Source organism: Sceloporus occidentalis, unplaced genomic scaffold (genome assembly GCF_023333645.1).
Source record: "Sceloporus occidentalis isolate IW3139 unplaced genomic scaffold, rSceOcc1.0.p SCAF_42, whole genome shotgun sequence".
Taxonomy (NCBI): Eukaryota; Metazoa; Chordata; class Lepidosauria; order Squamata; family Phrynosomatidae; genus Sceloporus; species Sceloporus occidentalis.
The window spans coordinates 3,525,949-3,544,749 of record NW_028317022.1 but is presented as its reverse complement, the minus strand read 5'-3'; the positions used below and the strand labels follow the sequence as shown (position 1 = coordinate 3,544,749).

Sequence of the window (18,801 nt, the reverse complement as noted above, 5' to 3'; positions counted from 1 at the left end):
TTGGTTTTTTTTGTTTGTTTTTTAGCTTATGAGATGGATAATAAGTGAAATAAGCGCTGTCTGGAAAATACATAACTCCAATTCCATAATGTCGGATCTGTCTGTTCTTGCGTGGAAGCCTTGGGAACACATTTATTCTCTTTGCAAGGCTGTAAAGGGGCATATGCCTCTTTATAACAGCTATGGAAAATATGTTGTTAAGCTTTATTGGATGGTAAGTGATGCGCATATCTGGGACTTTGCCAAGCTGTCTGACCTGTGCGGGGGCTAGCTGTGTAGAGAGTGTGGCTAGCCCATAACTGTTCCATAACCTTGGGAACAAAGTTAAAATCATTACTAGAAGTTACACAAAGTAGTTTTAATCATATATATATTGCAGATACTGTATATAAATACCCCAAAGTTTCCTTGTTTTAAAAAAAAATAAATACAAATTTCATGCATTAAATAACATTAGAAATATGGTGTAGATGTTGGTAATGTTGTAAAAGACTAACTTATTATTAGAAAAAGCTTTATTACAATTATGTGAGCTAGAACTCCTTGTTTTCCAATAGCTCAGGATTTCTAATGCCTGAAAACAAATGGTGTCATAGTAGCACTGTTAAAAATATGGAAAACACAGTATTTGCTTTTTAAGTAAATTCATGCACAATGTGAAAACCGTAATTTTATCCATCCAAAGTCAGCAGAACTACATTATCTAAAAACAAGCACAATATAAAGTGGTTATGCATACATTGCAGATCTGGACAATGCCTAAAGTTAGAAGCTGCATAGCCGCAAAAGGACAAAATAAGGACATTGTGGGAAACAAGGCCTTAATGCTTTCCCAGGGTCACAAGTGGCCTCAGGGTCATAATATATACATGTATGTATATATATATATATATATATATATATATATATATATATACTTATATGTTATAAGAGGCTGCTTTAGATTTAAAAAATAGGTGGCACAATTACAGTTTTTCCAAGATGTGGGAAACATTACCCTTTTTCCATTTTTTGGATTTAAAAGATACTATGTACAGAGGGGAAAAGTGTCCAATGTGCGTGTAAAAAGAAGATATCTTAATCGATGAATTATGTAAAACGTAAACTGCTGGAAAAATAAGAATGGTCTTACCATTATGTACTATATTAAATACAGTAAATTTAAGACACATTAGGTGTATACCATTATATGCTGTGTAATTATTTACCCAATATATCCAGTGTAATTGTAGAAAGACAAATCCCAAATACTTTATTATAGTGTTTGCCATAAAGCAACAACCATCCAATGAACCAAATGCTTTATACAGTTTAAACCCTAAAGAATTCAAAAGCTTCCCCCAACAAACTAAAAACAAGGAGTGAATATTGAAAATATTTCAAATAGACATCCCATCAAGCGCTTTAGAATTGGCATCTGGCTGTGCAGTTGAAAAAAATCCTCCTTAACCATTTATTTAAATCTCCCAAATCATGCAATGACCAGTTGTAAGTTCTTCCTTGTGATATACCTGCCAGTACAACGCTAAAACACAGGTAGCGTATGACATCATACTCCATTACGCTTTTTGCCCAATGGGGCTTCTTTAGAGTTGAAGAAACTTACAAAGTCCATCTCGATATATGATTGGTCCATCAAATTATCTATCAAAAGTTGTAATAATGAATAACACAGTACAAATCACTATACAAAGTGTCTAGAAACACCTAATGTTGTAAAATGATACATCACTTGACACGGAGCCAATATTGGTGCAGGCAGAGGAGTGGGCATTCTGTTTAGCATCTTTGGCAGGTAAGACCCAATCTGTTCACAGATAAAGAAAGCATGTTAAAATACTTACAACGTAGTTTAATGCACATTCTTCTTTGGTGGGGCTGTACGAGGCTTTAAACTGCCCCATGTTTATTATTAACCCTGTTAATGCCATGTAAATCTGTGATGATTCCCGATTTATTCTGTGGTGCATCTGCCGAATCCCAGTCACTATATTTACAGGCCTGTTTATTCGGGAGCGTTTTGTTTAATTACATATTATGCAGATGTTTTATAAAGGACAAATTAAAGCCTTAGTGCAATTGTTTAGAATGGTATGTTTCCATGTGATGATATTTATATGCACACACAAGCCAAGCCAACACAAATCAAAGATGCAGTATATCGGATACCAAATTAGCATGGAATTTTAGTACTTGTCACGCAAACTTTTTGTGTACGGCTCCTAAGCTGCAATCTTAGTGACTTCTCCTCACTTAAGCCTTCAATAATTTCTCCCGGCCCACAGCAGTAACACAATAGGGTTGCATGTGTAGGAGAAATGGATAACTTGCTCTGAATCACTGTTTCTATTCTTGGACAGGGATTTCATTTATATTTCATTTTTGTTGTTGTTGTTTTTGTTTAATTCCTAGGGGTGCTGGCGCAAGATTGTTGTTGATGACACTTTACCGTTCAACGAAGACGATAAGTTGTTACTTCCAGCCACAACCTGTGAAGCGGAATTATGGCCCATGCTATTGTCAAAAGCTATCATTAAACTTGCAAGTGTCGAGTATGTTGAATTGGCTTCCTATTGTTTTTTTCCTGTTGATCGTAGCTTTATCTTCTTGTAACAAATGATTAGGCAGCTGAATGTCCTGATACTTATGGAATGTATTGGTTTACGAATATTTGATCTAACAAATGATAGACAGCCATCAAAGTGGTTGGGGTGTCTGGGATGTCAGCTATGATTGTTACATATAATATATAGCTCTGACGACAAGAGTCCTCTGATGTGCCTAAGGCACAAGATGTAAAGACAGTGTTGACAGTGACATATAACTTGTTTACCTTGGAAGCTCCCCTTGGCTCGACCCTGGGGAGCAACCTCCGGCACCCAGGGCCAAAGCGCCTTTTAAAGCAGAGTATGGAGAATGTAAATGGGCCCGGTGGAGAGATAAGAGATGTAAGAAGCCCATTGAACAGCAGCACACCAGGGGGCCTGGTCACCCAAGAGTGAATTTGTGACTTGGACTTTATTCGAACTCATGTAAGTTTGATGCTGCAAGATCACATTGTCTGCCAACTTGCATGCACTTGCTGGTTAGTGAATAGACATGCTTGTTTATGTTTTGTTCATAACATGCAATTTTTGTTACATAGTACCAATGGATTTGCAAAAAGAGAATTGGGAGAATTCACTGTGTTGCATTCACTGACTGGATGGTTACCAGAAGTTATACCAATTGAGTAAGTATAAAACAGTCTTGAATAATTTACAGAAATCTGTAAGTTATTACCCGTGAATGGTAATGGTAAATGGTAGAAAGAAATGATTGTGCTTACTAATAGTGTGTCACTGTTAACAGTTAATAATCATACCTGGAAACATCAGAAGGTAGGCTACCCAGAGCCCCCCCTCTTCTTCTCAGAAGGGTAGCATACTAGTCACAAATAGTATTACATTGGGTTTGGAGTAGAAGGAGAATTGGACAAGGAGTAGGCATTAGAGCCCTGCGCGGGACTGCTTTTTTAATCCTGATCCCGCTGATTTTTTGCCCGCTCCCGCAATGTGTGGGTGTTCCACTCCCGCCCGCTCCCGCAACATGTGTGCTCAATCCCGCCCACCTCCTTACCTGAACTGCAGATTTCCTGCGCAGTAACGCAGGGCTGCCTTCGAGTTGCTCCCTCACAGCGAACAAGGTGGAGTCACGGAAAGTGACGTCACATCACGTGACTTCCTGGGCGGAGCAAGAGGGATTACCGGGACCCACAGGTACAGTGCCTGACCGCCCCCAACACCAGCAAGACCGCCCGCGCCGCAAGTTTTTTGTCGGGACCCGCATCCCAATGCAGTCCTCTAATAGGCATGGCTAAATGTGGCTCCCCTGCCCTGGAGAATGAGGAGAGTGTCACTAAGAGCCAGCAAAGCAGCTCTTTACCAGGAGCTTTTGGGTCCAACCCTGAATGCTTCTATGTATGTCAGTACACTGACTCAAACATTGTCAGCCAGTCAAGAGATGCTATTCATTTTATCCACAAAGGGAGTCAACATTTTCAGCCAAAGTAAATAAATTCCCCTGTAAATTATATACAATATCCCTGCCTGATCAATTAAATACAATTCTAAATTTGGATCTGCATAATTATGACTCTCTATTGTTACACCTCCTCTTTTGTTGATGACAGGGAAAAGGATTTTAGAACAGAAAAGTCATTAGCTATGCTTATTTAACAAGAATTTGCCACACATTTGCCAAAAAAAGTACACTGATTGAAATGAAACCCCCCCCGCAAACTATGGTTTTGCTAAATCAGTTCAATGATACTAAAAGCTGTTTGTGACATTTCCTCTTTTAATTATGTTACTATACATAGCACAATTTATATTTGTGAATTATTATTTTTCATTTTTGTGCAGTACACCTTTTTCATAATACCTTGCGCATAAATTTGACATATTATTTAAAATCATAATTTAATAATCCTCAATGGGAGATTATCTCTCCAACGTCCCTAGAATTATAGCATTTTGCTAATCGCTCCAGGGTATGTAAGGATTCTGTTTGTCAGGACTATCAGTGATTTATCTTGGTAGTGTGTACCTCCAGACCTTGGGGCTTTCACAAGGCAGTTTTTATGGGAAAACTTTTAGTAATCTCAGATGAATTGGTGGAAGCAGAATAGAAAGATAAAAAAGTAGCATTTAAATGTAAGAGAAATATCTTTTTTACACATAAGATTCCTTTGAAAAATAAAAATGTACCTAATTACAATTAGTGGCACTGATTTGGTACTTATTCCTACACTTATATCACATCTTGTGCTTTTAAACATGAGATATAAATCTCGTTGGATAAAACTGTCAAAATGATTTTAGAAGAATCATTATTTAAATGAAAGAACGATTAAATCATTTGCTAAAAGGTAGCATGGTCTCTCTAGAGAGAAACTGAAATTTTCATTGCATGTGAACTAAATATATTTACTCTGTTTAAGAAGATCAGATATTTCGAAATAAATGCTTTACCGGCCTGCACAACGTTTATAGCTGTCTGGGCCATAATTTCTCTGGCACAAGATGGTGGGTGCGCATAATACGTCTGACAGCAATCCATAACTCGTGAGATGGAGTTTTGCACGAAAAAAAAAAAAAAAAAAAAAATAGGACGAGAAATGTTGCATTAACAGTTAATTACAGTTAAATTGCCAGGGGGTCAGGCACGGCTACCAGTTTATCAAAATAATAAGTACATAAGTAGATCAGGTACAAGTGTTCTGTTTTTTAGCCAAGGAGGCCATATTTTACATGGGATATGAATTTTATACCTTATTTGTATTGTTAATAATAACTAGCTGACTCCTTCTACTAATTTATTTAGATATTTCCTGATATATTGTAGCATGTATATAATATTTTAATATGAAATAATTGTTTTCTCTATGCATGTTTATTTTTTTTCAGAAAAAGTTATCTGAATCAAGTGTGGGAGCTCTTAAAAGGAATAGTTCCAGAGTTTAAACTGCCAAGCGAGGAAAATCAAAAAAGTCCCATAGCACAAGAAAAAACAAAAGAAAGCAAGCAGACTGAAGCTAAAGCTGACGTACAAGTACCAGTTATTATTAAACCACCTGAGAAAACTAGCAAAGGTTAGTAGATTACCAAATACATCTCCTCTGGGTACACTTTGTTTTGTTATTTGTTTCAGTGGATGTAAACTGTGCTATTTATTCTTAGAAAGCCATTAATTTGTGTGATTCATGGTTATTGATTTACATTGTATCTTCATTTGTTTTCAGATAGGAATAAGAAGGAAAAAAAACACCAGCCTCGAGCCTAGTAGCTACTTAACTCACTTAAATCAGCTCAGTGTAGTTTTTAAATAGTAAAGTCACCTAAAATATCACATGACTGAAAACAATGGCTGCGGGAGGGAGGTGGTATGTGTAAGCATGGATGTGTAATTGTGTGTGTGTGTGAGCAAGGATGTACACTTATGTGTGTAAGCATGGATGTATACTTGTATGTGTAAGCATGGATGTGTAATTGTGTGTGTGAGCATGGATGTGTAACAGTGTGTGTGAGCATGGATGTGTAATTGTGTGTGTGAGCATGGATGTGTAATTGTGTGTGTGAGCATGGATGTGTAAGCGTTCGTGTGTGAGCATGTATTTGTAGGTGGGGTGAGATAGAGTATGAAGAATGAATGTGTGTGTGAGTATGAGGAAGTGTGTTTACTTGTGTCTGCCAGAGTGTATGTTAGAAGGAGGGGCAAGGGGCAAAGAAGGTACAGACAAGTTGTTTTGGGGCAATGATGGCACAGATCACCTGTTTGGGGCAAATATGGCAAAGATAAGCTGTTTGGGGGCACTGACAAGCTGGGGCAAAGATGGCACAAACGGGCTGTTTGGGGTTGGGATGGCACTGATAAGCTGCTTGGGGCATAGACACTCACAAGCTGTTTAGGGCAAAGGTGGTACTCTGGGTCATGTTGCTTGGTGAAGGTGGGGGCCCCGGGGCAGTTTTTGCCCAGGGCCCTGTGGTTTCTAGTTACGCCCCACACAATTAAAACACACTGCTGCCTGTGCACAGTGTAACGCGCTGTGCATGGGCAGTATTTTTATGCTGGGACAGACCCGAAATTTGACCGGACAGGACCAAAAAAACGGACTGTCTTTGGAAATTCGGGACTGTTGGCAGATATGCCTCCAGGTCTGCTGATAAAGGAGGTTTATTGGAACAAAACAGGATGAAAACATTTTTTTCTCAGTGCTAACCTACATTACCATATACATCACTTTATTTTATGCTCAATGAGAATTTAAAGAGATGTTTGCCTTTTTTTTCTAAGGATCAGTTAAACAAACCAGGTTGTCTTTAGTCTTTGCACTCTAACTTTATTAGTAAACCAGTAAATATATACATTACACATCTTATTTTTTTTTCTTGTGATGTTTATATGCCTGGCCAGAATTTGAAAAACATGTTGTTTGTCTTGTAAAATGTTGCTCTGAATGCATTAAGATTTATAGGTTACACAACCGGGAGAGAAACCAACAGATTATTTTTCCAAGGTTGCCTCAGATTTAAACTCTGGTTGAATTTATCTTTTTCATTTGATGTTGGAAAAATCCTTCAACTCTCATGTCACCTACAGTTAGGGTGACCACATTTTATTTCTGCCATTCAGGGACACACTATGAAGCGCATGAGATCACACACAGGGGTGTGTATATATATATATATATATATATATATATATATATATATATATATATATATATACATATACACACACACACACATACGTTAGACATGCATTTTTAACTACATAATATGTATCTCTTTGAAATAAAGGCCGTGATTGAAATATTATTTCAAAGAACAGCTGAACTGGGAGTTTCTTTAATATTAGCCCCTGCTGCCGATATATATTAATATTAGCCCCTGGTGTCGATATATATGACTATTAGCCCCTGCTGCCAATATATATATATAAATAAATATTAGACCCTGCTGCCGATATATATTAATATTAGCCCCCTGCTGTCAATATATATATTAATATTAGCCCCTGCTGCCAATATATATATATATATAAATATTAGACCCTGTTGCCAATATATATATATATATATATATATATAAATATTAGACCCTGCTGCCGATATATATTAATATTAATATTAGCCCCCTGCTGTCAATATATATAATAATATTAGCCCCTGCTAATATATATATATATATATATATATATATATATATATAAATATTAGACCCTGCTGCAATACATTTTATATTGACAAAAATTGGAGCCTACACAAACATTTCCTTGGGCCCTGCTCCACACTCCCTAGCATGCAATCACTCCTTCAGCTCCAGCACCAAAAAAAAGATATACATCAAATAAACAACATGTAAAACAAAACTTGGATGTATAGATCAACTGAAGAAGACATACAAACCTTATATTTGCAGGTATACATAAATAATGTATGGAAACATAGCATAGCAGGTATACCGTAGATCAACAGATTAACACACAAACCCAGCTTTGCATGTATAGATCAATTGAAATTCACATGTGAACTCAGCACTGAAGGCATAGAATCAGACATACAAATCCTGTATTTGCAGGTATACATCAATACTGTATGGAAACATAGCATTGCAGATATGGATCAACAGAATAACACAAAAAACCCAGCTTTGCAGGTATAGATCAATTGGAATTCACATAAAAACTCAGCATTAAAGGTATAGCTAAAAACCCCTAAATTACAGGCATAGATCACAGGTTGCACAACCCAAAGCAAGCCATCTTTGTCCCCAAACAGCCCAGCATGAGTCAACTTTGTCCCATAAACACCCTGCCTGTGCCATCTTTGTCCCCAAGGCTTCAACACCCTGCTTGTTCCATCTTTGCCTTTCCACAAATCAGTTATACATCTATGATACACACAAACACTTTTACAGTCACTCACTAATTCACACTTTCCTTCACGTAATTCATTCACACAATCATTTCTTCTCACTTATTCACACAAATCATTTACACATTCATTAATACATTCTCACAAATTAATGAATTCTCTCTCTTTATTCAGATAATTCATCCACACATTAATTCATACTCTCCCTCATTCAGACAATTCATCCACGCATTAATTCATACTGTAACTCATTCATACAATTCATCCACACATTAATTCATACTCTCACTAATTCACACAATTCTTCCACACACATTAATTCATTCTCTCACTAATTCACACAATTCTTCCACACATGAATTCATACTCTCCCTCATTCACACAGTTCATCCACACATTAATTCATTCATTTGCTCACTCATTCTCACTCTTTATTTATTTCAATATTCTAACTACCCTCTTTCTCACTATCTACCCCTTATCCCCCCTCTCACTCCCCCCTTTTTCACTATCTACCCCCTCTCCCTCGTTTCTCACTATCTACCCCCTCTCTCTCCTTTCTCACTATCTACCCCCTGTCCCTCCTTTCTCACTATCTACCCTCTCCCCCCTTTGTAGTTCACTTAGCTTCCAAAAGTCTTTCGGTGGGAGCGAGAGGTCTCTGTCTCCCTGCTCTGCCGCGGTGCGCGCTGCTTCACAGCTGAGCGCCAGAATATGACATCATATTCCGGCGCTCATCATGACATGCCGGCACCGCAACCAAGCTAGAGGCCTCCGGGAGGAGACTGAGGGGTGCCTAGTGGTTGCTGAAAACTTCATGAGTGACCGCTCTCCTCCATGTAAAAAAGAAAAGACGGCGTTTCAATTCCCGGACAATGCATTGTCTCGGATTAAGGCTGTCCGGGATTTAAAGTCAATCCCGGGCAATCCGGGACATGTGGTCACCCTACCTACAGTAGGTCTCTCGTTTTTTCCTAGACAATGACCTTAAGTTTTCATCAAACAATGCATTGTAAAACTACTGCTAGTATCTTGTATATCATTGTAATAAACCAATACCTGCAAATTTCCTTCTCTATATGAAACATGAAGGACGGGTTCCCTGTGATTTTTAAGAAGACCCTTAGTTTTTAAACAATAATTTATGCAGCACCATACAGTAGGCTTTTTGGTGTGTAACATAATGCCATCTACTGGGGGTACATTATATATGAAAGTGAACCTTTCTCACGAAACTTGCCTTCAGGGGTAACCTACATGCTAATTTTCTGTTTATATGTAAAATCATTTTAGAGATTCTGCTATCTCTATAGATTATTGGGGAGAAACAATCATGAAAATCAATTTGTAATGACTGTTAACTTTCAGAAAAATCTGATGTAAAGGAAGCCATCAAAAAGAAAGGGGATAAGGATAAAAACAGGTCAGCGCCTCATTCCGCACGTCCCTCTTCAGATACCTCAAACTCTCTCCAGCAGCACATGCAGGAATGTAAGTTTTTAATAGTAGCTTATCTATGTCAGTGCAATGACACTTTATGTAGTAGTTACACCACTTTCAAAGTGAACAAAGAATATGTGGCCAAAAGGTCCTCCATTGAAGGTTTTTTTTATGGCTTTAAGCAGAGTGGTGTAAGTATTCATAATCTTGAGGTGCCTGTTATTGTTGACATTTTGGTTTGTTTATGGGGTTAACTAAACCATAATGACATGGTTTTTGGAGGCATGGGTGGGCTCCATTAGAATAGATTAAAATAAGGTGCATCCCTAAAAATCAAAAAAAAAAAAAATCCAGATGCAAAAGAAAACTCTATTTCATTCCCAGCGGCAGTAGATTTAAATACAATACATAAGTACAATAAATAGATATTAAATTTTTTTGCCATTATTGAAACCTACTTTAAGCACAAGAACTTGGCAAACCCCAACTGGTGAAGATGTCATCCTGCAATACAACAATGTTCAGTTCTTTGCAAAGCTGCCCTTGAAGGCCCTATCCTAAAGTTAGGTCTGCTAGCATGCAAACTGATAACGTTCATGTCTAGACAATTAGTATTACATTAGCATATACAAAAGTGGTTGCATGAACATAAATTGATGCAAGGGATGGGAAACACACCGACTTTTTAAACTCACAGCTGTGTAAGGCTTTCAGAATCCATATTATGGTCTATGGCCAGAACATGGATTGAATTAAAAGGGTTGTTTATTTCCAGTAGCAGGGGATTTGCTAGTTATTGGACATATATCACAAAACAAAGAAATAAAGTGCTGCGCAAAGTTTACAAACGACACCACAATATGTGCGGAAATTAAATAATACTTAAATTCATTAAAATGGATTCTTCAATAGGTTCCTCTGTTGAGAAGCCCATAGAGCCCCTTCTGGGGAATGGAGTTTCTTCTTTGTACCGGTGTACCAGAAAAGACCGGATAAGAAGGAGTTAAAAAAGTAGTAACTTTAATATAAATAAAAAAATATAGTATCTTACATATAAGAACACTTTAACGCTCCCGTGGGAAGGACCGGAATAATGCTGTGTTATAGCAGGAACAGCTTGGTTCTCTCAGGATTCCTCTGTGTCCACTTCCTCAATGGGCGTATTCCGCACAACACGTTTCACCAATCAGCTTCCTCAGGTGCATAGTCTCTCCACCTCCAGTCTTCCCATTTATAGAGCCATTAACCTCTTCTCTACCAATCACTTGATTAATTGAGTCCATTAACCCCTTCTTTACAAAGTCACTCAATTACCATAAAAATATAGTTAATAGATAAAACACATAAGAACACATAAAAAATACCAGTGTTCTAAATGAGGTAGTTACATATAAAATAGCCACAAATATATCATACAAATCTTTTAACGCAAATAATTACATATGTTCCTAAAGTGCTGCATAACGTGCAAAAGATTAATTATAGCAGAATACTGGTGTTGCAATAGTTAATTTAAAGGGCAAACTGCTTCAGAGTCTGTCTGTTTATACACATCACCTGCATACACATAGCAGCATTAAACTTTGCTCCTCGTTTAATCTCAATAAAATACTGAGTCACGAATAAACACATCTAACTAATACAGCATTGGTGACTAGCTAAAAATACTGCGTAATTAAGTATATCAAAGAATGTGTAAATATTCTGGGATAAAATTCCTGCAGAAAAAGGAAAGAATGGAGAAGGCAGTATCAGAGCTCAAAAAATCATAAAAAATTAAACAAATCAAAATCTTGGTTGAGTCCAAATGGATGTAATGTTTTTAATTGGTAGACCCACCTCATCTCTTCCTGACCTATCCTTCTAATAAAATCACCTCCCCTCCAGTTTCTAGTGACGGCATAGATTCCCATGAAACTTAGGTCTCTAGGATTGCATTGATGGTAGCTGCCAAAGTGAGCAGACACACTGTGTTTACCACATCCCTTTCTGATATTTCGCACGTGTTCACCAATTCGAACATGTAATGGTCTAATGGTGCGGCCTACGTACTGTAGTCCACACTTACAACTCAATGTGTAAATAACATTTTTTGTATGGCAGGTAATAATTGTTTTTATAGGGAATTCTTTATTGGTTCTAAAGGATTTAACCAGCAATTCTGGTTTGTTATATTGTAAGCTGGTGCTAGTGCATGCTAAGCATGTACCACACCTATAGAAACCTTTTCCCCAATTTAAGAAGTGTTTTGGTGTATTAATGTTGGTGCCTACATTACATAGACTGCTACTGATGTTTTTAGCTCCCCTAAATACTATTCGTGGGTCACGTGTCAAAATTTTAGATAATTCTCTATCTTCAAACAGTAAATGCCAATGTTTGGAGACAATTCTTTTTACATGGCGATGACTTTTATTAAAATCTAGAATCAGTGCAGTCTCTGACCCTAAGCTAATATCTGGTTTTGTTATGGTATCCAGTAGAGCCGCTTGTTCTATTGGTTCAACCTCCCTGGCAGCTTTTTCAATTACTTCATGGGGGTATCCTTTTTTAGAAAGATCTTGCATAATCTTTTTGGACTGTTGTTTATACATTACTTCATCACTGCAATTTCTTTTAATTCTGGTAAGTTGACTTTTTGGAATTCCTGATAGCCAGGGGGTATAGTGTCCACTACTGAAAAGTACATAACTGTTCACGTCAACCTTTTTAAAGTGTGTCATTGTTTTTAAAGTGGCATCGTCTATATAAATATGAAGATCCAAAAAATCTATTTCCAAGGGACTGTATTGCGTAGTTAAATTTATGCCCCATGTATTCCTATTCAAATAAGCTAAAAATTCAATCAGGTCAGTTTCAAGGCCATCCCATATAAAAAACATATCATCTATAAAGCGTTTGTATGACACCAAGCTCTGCTCCCAGCCATGCGAAGAAAAAACATGCGTATATGTATACACTGGAAGGATTCTTATATTTTGGTCACGTGTGATGTGTCATCCTTGTATACAAACATATCCCACGAAAGGGGCACTACAGCAGTCAAGTATTTTCTGGATAAGGATAAAATATTTCCAGAGGCACAGAAACAGTTTATTCTTAATGCCATTACATGGATTTTACAGAATAATTATTTTAAATATGAGGACACCTTTTATTTGCAATGCCGAGGCACGGCTATGGGTACCCGCTTTGCTCCCAGCTATGCAAATCTTTTCATGTCCCATTGGGAGGACACGCATGTTTTTTCTTCGCATGGCTGGGAGCAGAGCTTGGTGTCATACAAACGCTTTATAGATGATATGTTTTTTATATGGGATGGCCTTGAAACTGACCTGATTGAATTTTTAGCTTATTTGAATAGGAATACATGGGGCATAAATTTAACTACGCAATACAGTCTCTTGGAAATAGATTTTTTGGATCTTCATATTTATATAGAAGATGCCACTTTAAAAACAATGACACACTTTAAAAAGGTTGACGTGAACAGTTATGTACTTTTCAGTAGTGGACACTATACCCCCTGGCTATCAGGAATTCCAAAAAGTCAACTTACCAGAATTAAAAGAAATTGCAGTGATGAAGTAATGTATAAACAACAGTCCAAAAAGATTATGCAAGATCTTTCTAAAAAAGGATACCCCCATGAAGTAATTGAAAAAGCTGCCAGGGAGGTTGAACCAATAGAACAAGCGGCTCTACTGGATACCATAACAAAACCAGATATTAGCTTAGGGTCAGAGACTGCACTGATTCTAGATTTTAATAAAAGTCATCGCCATGTAAAAAGAATTGTCTCCAAACATTGGCATTTACTGTTTGAAGATAGAGAATTATCTAAAATTTTGACACGTGACCCACGAATAGTATTTAGGGGAGCTAAAAACATCAGTAGCAGTCTATGTAATGTAGGCACCAACATTAATACACCAAAACACTTCTTAAATTGGGGAAAAGGTTTCTATAGGTGTGGTACATGCTTAGCATGCACTAGCACCAGCTTACAATATAACAAACCAGAATTGCTGGTTAAATCCTTTAGAACCAATAAAGAATTCCCTATAAAAACAATTATTACCTGCCATACAAAAAATGTTATTTACACATTGAGTTGTAAGTGTGGACTACAGTACGTAGGCCGCACCATTAGACCATTACATGTTCGAATTGGTGAACACGTGCGAAATATCAGAAAGGGATGTGGTAAACACAGTGTGTCTGCTCACTTTGGCAGCTACCATCAATGCAATCCTAGAGACCTAAGTTTCATGGGAATCTATGCCGTCACTAGAAACTGGAGGGGAGGTGATTTTATTAGAAGGATAGGTCAGGAAGAGATGAGGTGGGTCTACCAATTAAAAACATTACATCCATTTGAACTCAACCAAGATTTTGATTTGTTTAATTTTTTATGATTTTTGGAGCTCTGATACTGCCTTCTCCATTCTTTCCTTTTTCTGCAGGAATTTTATCCCAGAATATTTACACATTCTTTGATATACTTAATTACGCAGTATTTTTAGCTAGTCACCAATGCTGTATTAGTTAGATGTGTTTATTCGTGACTCAGTATTTTATTGAGATTAAACGAGGAGCAAAGTTTAATGCTGCTATGTGTATGCAGGTGATGTGTATAAACAGACAGACTCTGAAGCAGTTTGCCCTTTAAATTAACTATTGCAACACCAGTATTCTGCTATAATTAATCTTTTGCACGTTATGCAGCACTTTAGGAACATATGTAATTATTTGCGTTAAAAGATTTGTATGATATATTTGTGGCTATTTTATATGTAACTACCTCATTTAGAACACTGGTATTTTTTATGTGTTCTTATGTGTTTTATCTATTAACTATATTTTTATGGTAATTGAGTGACTTTGTAAAGAAGGGGTTAATGGACTCAATTAATCAAGTGATTGGTAGAGAAGAGGTTAATGGCTCTATAAATGGGAAGACTGGAGGTGGAGAGACTATGCACCTGAGGAAGCTGATTGGTGAAACGCGTTGTGCTGAATACGCCCATTGAGGAAGTGGACACAGAGGAATCCTGTAAGAACCAAGCTGTTCCTGCTATAACACAGCATTATTCCGGTCCTTCCCACAGGAGCGTTAAAGTGTTCTTATATGTAAGATACTATATTTTTTTATTTATATTAAAGTTACTACTTTTTTAACTCCTTCTCCTCTGGTCTTTTCTGGTACACCGGTACAAAGAAGAAACTCCATTCCCCAGAAGGGGCTCTATGGGCTTCTCAACAGAGGAACCTATTGAAGAATCCATTTTAATGAATTTAAGTATTATTTAATTTCCGCACATATTGTGGTGTTGTTTGTAAACTTTGCGCAGCGCTTTATTTCTTTGTTTTGTGTATTATCCTTTACACACTTGTGGTCAGTGTGTTGGTTCTGCAGCACCAAGGTATTATACTTGTTTAAGTTGTTTCATTACACCAGATATCTGGCATTTTCATTTTAAGCGCTGAGTATCACTTTTTCCTTTTCACATTGGACATCTATCAGTCAGGCATGCATTTTAATAACTTTATGAACAAGTCTTTTAACTAAAGGTCGTGGACCCAGCACACGACAGGAGAATCAGGCAACTGGACCATCTGGTGTAGACACCCTAGAAACTGCACCCAATATGTAGACGTTGGTTTGGTACCTGGCAGGGATGTAGTGGAAGCCTTGGCAAGCAGTGCGGGACACGCACAATAGATCTATGCCTACATCGACACTCTAAAAGACATAGCCCTGTTTGCAAGGGCCACTATGTGCAATTGAGCTGGCAGTCAAAGTGAGTCTGCAGCTGCATTATTGCATAAGTTGGACAAAATGTCCAGCTCTCATGTTTACTGCTGCCAACTCAACTTTACACTTGACAGCAACTAAACTCAGCACCAACAACGCATCAATACACCTGTTTAGCAAAGCAGAAAAATAACAGCAATTTAGGGATTTATTAACCTTTTAGATGCAGGCACATTTTGCCCCCCATATATCAAGAGACAGCAACTCTATCAAGTTGTAGCAGATAAGTACTTGTGACTTAAGTTGAGTCACACCAGTTATTTTGGCTGATGACTTAGCGAACAGATGTTTTAGAAATACACATCAGGATATACAACAGACACATTGGAATATCAACAACAAAAAGAACCATTGGTATACTTTTTGCGTGTTTTTTCCCCAGAAGTAATACAATGCAAATGTACCCATTTGTAAGACAACAAGATTTGCAAAAAAAAGCAGTAACATTATTGTCAGATGCTTCTTAAGCAATTGGCAAAACACAGACTGACAAAATGCCAGTGGCAGTACACTGTGTATATTTTCAAAGAGAAGACAGATGGTGTACTTGTAGCCAAATAATACAACAAGGTACTTGGATAAGTTTACAGAGCATTTTGTTTTGATCAGAGGGTGTAAGGCTGTGGAGAATAAATTGGTAATGTTAAATACACTGTAAAAAAATCACAAATTCACTTTAGAAATGGACAACTGTGTTTATGCCAAACTTATAAACATAGATATAGGTTGTGATCTTTGACCTGATAAGTCCTTGGATGCCAAATGATATTTTATTGCATGGTAAATGTAAAATGCTCTTTGTGCTTAAACGCTTTTAATAAAATTAACAAGATCCGATTTATTTTCTTAAAAGCAGTGATTTAACAGAACATTATGCATCTTATGTAAACAACAGATTTCTTGCCATTAGCAAAACAAGCCATGGAACATCTTGAGATTATCACCAGCTGCAAGAATGTACAATAGTTACCATGTCACTTTATACAAGTTCTAAATTCTCTTGTATTGCCCTTACATTACCTGTGTTTATGATACGCATACATAAGTGAAATGGTAGGTACTAATGGGAAACGTATACATTGTGTATGGTGGCTCCCACACCATACAGCCCTATGGTTTGGGTTTTTTTGCAAGGTTTACCAGACTTTGGTAAAGACTGTGATAAAGAAAGTCACTGTTTTTATGTGCACCCCTTCAATGTGAGCTCAGCAGTATGTACTAGACCTTGGTGTGCATGCAACACAAATAATAAGGTATTTGGTCAAAGCTGGACAGCCTGGTTGATGAGTTCATGAGTACATCTGTTGGCTATTATTTCAGAAAATGTACTAAAAATGCATAAATGTTTTCTTATTTGTTTGATTATTTTTACAGCCAGTACTGTGTCCCAGGTACCGCAGATGGTTGTGTATGCCAGCTACTTACCACTTCATTTGGCTGAACAGAAGATTTCTGTATTAGGGCAGATGGTAAGAAGTACAAATAAAAAATACATTGAATGGCACTAAATCTGTAAACGTGCTAAAAAATTTTATGTTTTCATCTAGAAGTTTATTCCAGGTTTCTACTGCTAATCAATTAAGATAGAATGTCATCTCTTTACCCCTACGTTTTCCATTCTTTTAATCATGTTCTTGAAGGCACTGATCAGAGGGCATATTAATTAAAATCTTGCTAAGTTTGGAAATAATAGGTTTGCCAAATTTAACTCACTTAATGTGGCTTTCACTGTTCTCCAACAATGATGATCATAAACACTTCTAGGACACTTTCCTGTTAAAACAGACAACACAGATTAATACTGCTTGCACTCCTGACAACTCACAGCCTGGCCTTAGGTTCTTTCAACTCACTAACCCCATTATGTTCATGACTGAGCAAGAGGACCTTCTGAGCAGTCCCATAACAGAGGAAGATATCAAGTACGCTATTAAGGAGCTTTTGAATTACAAAGATCTGAGCTGGAGAGTTTCACTGCAGAATATTATAAACGTCTGCAACATCACTTTACCCTGGCCTATTTTTACATTACAACGCGAATTCACCGAATTTCCATTTCCACATCTTCTTCTTCTATCTTCTCTTTTCTATCTTCAGTCTGCTATATTCAATCTTCTATATTTGTCCGCATCTTCGCGGGCATAACCTGGCGGAACTTCTGACAAAATGGCAGCGCATTCGGTGATGTAGTTTCTCCGATCGGGGGAGAAAGCACCGTAATTTTGCCCTAAGTTGAACTCAGGGCAATATGGCGACAATTTTTGGTGACATCCTCTCCCCCAATTGGAGCATAAACAGATATGCAAGTTCAATTATCTGCCTTTTGTGTTTACAGGCAGACTCTGCAGAAAAACTGAGAAAATATGGGCTTTCTCATATTTATAATCATCCAGTCCTGGTATCCAGAACTAGGTCATGTCCTCTTATTGCTCCACCAAAGCCTCCTCCTATACCACGATGGAAGCTTATAAGACAGAAAAAAGAAATTACTTTAACAGATGAAGCCAAAGGTAAAGTCTGAAGACAAAGCTTTACACTTGAAGCAAAAGTTTCTTCTTCTCAGGAGAGAATGCAATCTTTAGTTTAATGGGCTTACATAGAAATGGATATAGAGACATAAGCTTTAACGGGTTTCTTCATCTGTTGGAATCTAGAGAACATAACGTTATAAAAGCATTAGCACAAGTGTTTAAAGTGTTGGCATATCTGTTTTGCAAGGCAGAACATACAATACATTCACAAAAATGTATTTCAGTGTAAGCATGTAGACCATCAACATTTTTTTGTTTCTTATTATACGAGAAACAGAGCAGCATCAGAAAACTCAAGGCTGGTTAATATAGCCGTAAGCTCTGCCTACAAAAACAAACCTAATAACACCATTCCAAAGCCACGCTATTAGTTCTAATCAAGTAATTGACATACAGAATGCATTCCGCACATCACATTTTCAACAACATTTTGAACAGATATTGACTGCAATGCTGTGATTCATTTTTGTACTTTGGCTCAAAGGACAAGTCATTGATCATAATAGGAGACTACAAAGGAACCCGCTTTATCTTATGGCTATCCATTTATCATTTTCCACTTGGTTCATCAGGGAAATTTATGTGTTCCTTCTGTA

General features: G+C 37.2%; 1 protein-coding gene across 1 annotated transcript in view; it reads left to right on the top strand.

Annotated features, from left to right (window-relative positions):
- Nucleotides 1–18,801, top strand: part of LOC149289878 (androglobin-like) — an 82,725-nt gene that overhangs the window by 8,955 nt on the left and 54,969 nt on the right. The window contains exons 4-10 of the mRNA XM_089490139.1: nucleotides 26–214; nucleotides 2,413–2,552; nucleotides 3,146–3,232; nucleotides 5,448–5,632; nucleotides 9,785–9,907; nucleotides 17,049–17,143; nucleotides 18,010–18,184. Of these exons, the coding sequence (XP_089346265.1) occupies nucleotides 26–214; nucleotides 2,413–2,552; nucleotides 3,146–3,232; nucleotides 5,448–5,632; nucleotides 9,785–9,907; nucleotides 17,049–17,143; nucleotides 18,010–18,184 (994 nt within the window). The remainder of the gene's footprint in view (nucleotides 1–25; nucleotides 215–2,412; nucleotides 2,553–3,145; nucleotides 3,233–5,447; nucleotides 5,633–9,784; nucleotides 9,908–17,048; nucleotides 17,144–18,009; nucleotides 18,185–18,801) is intronic.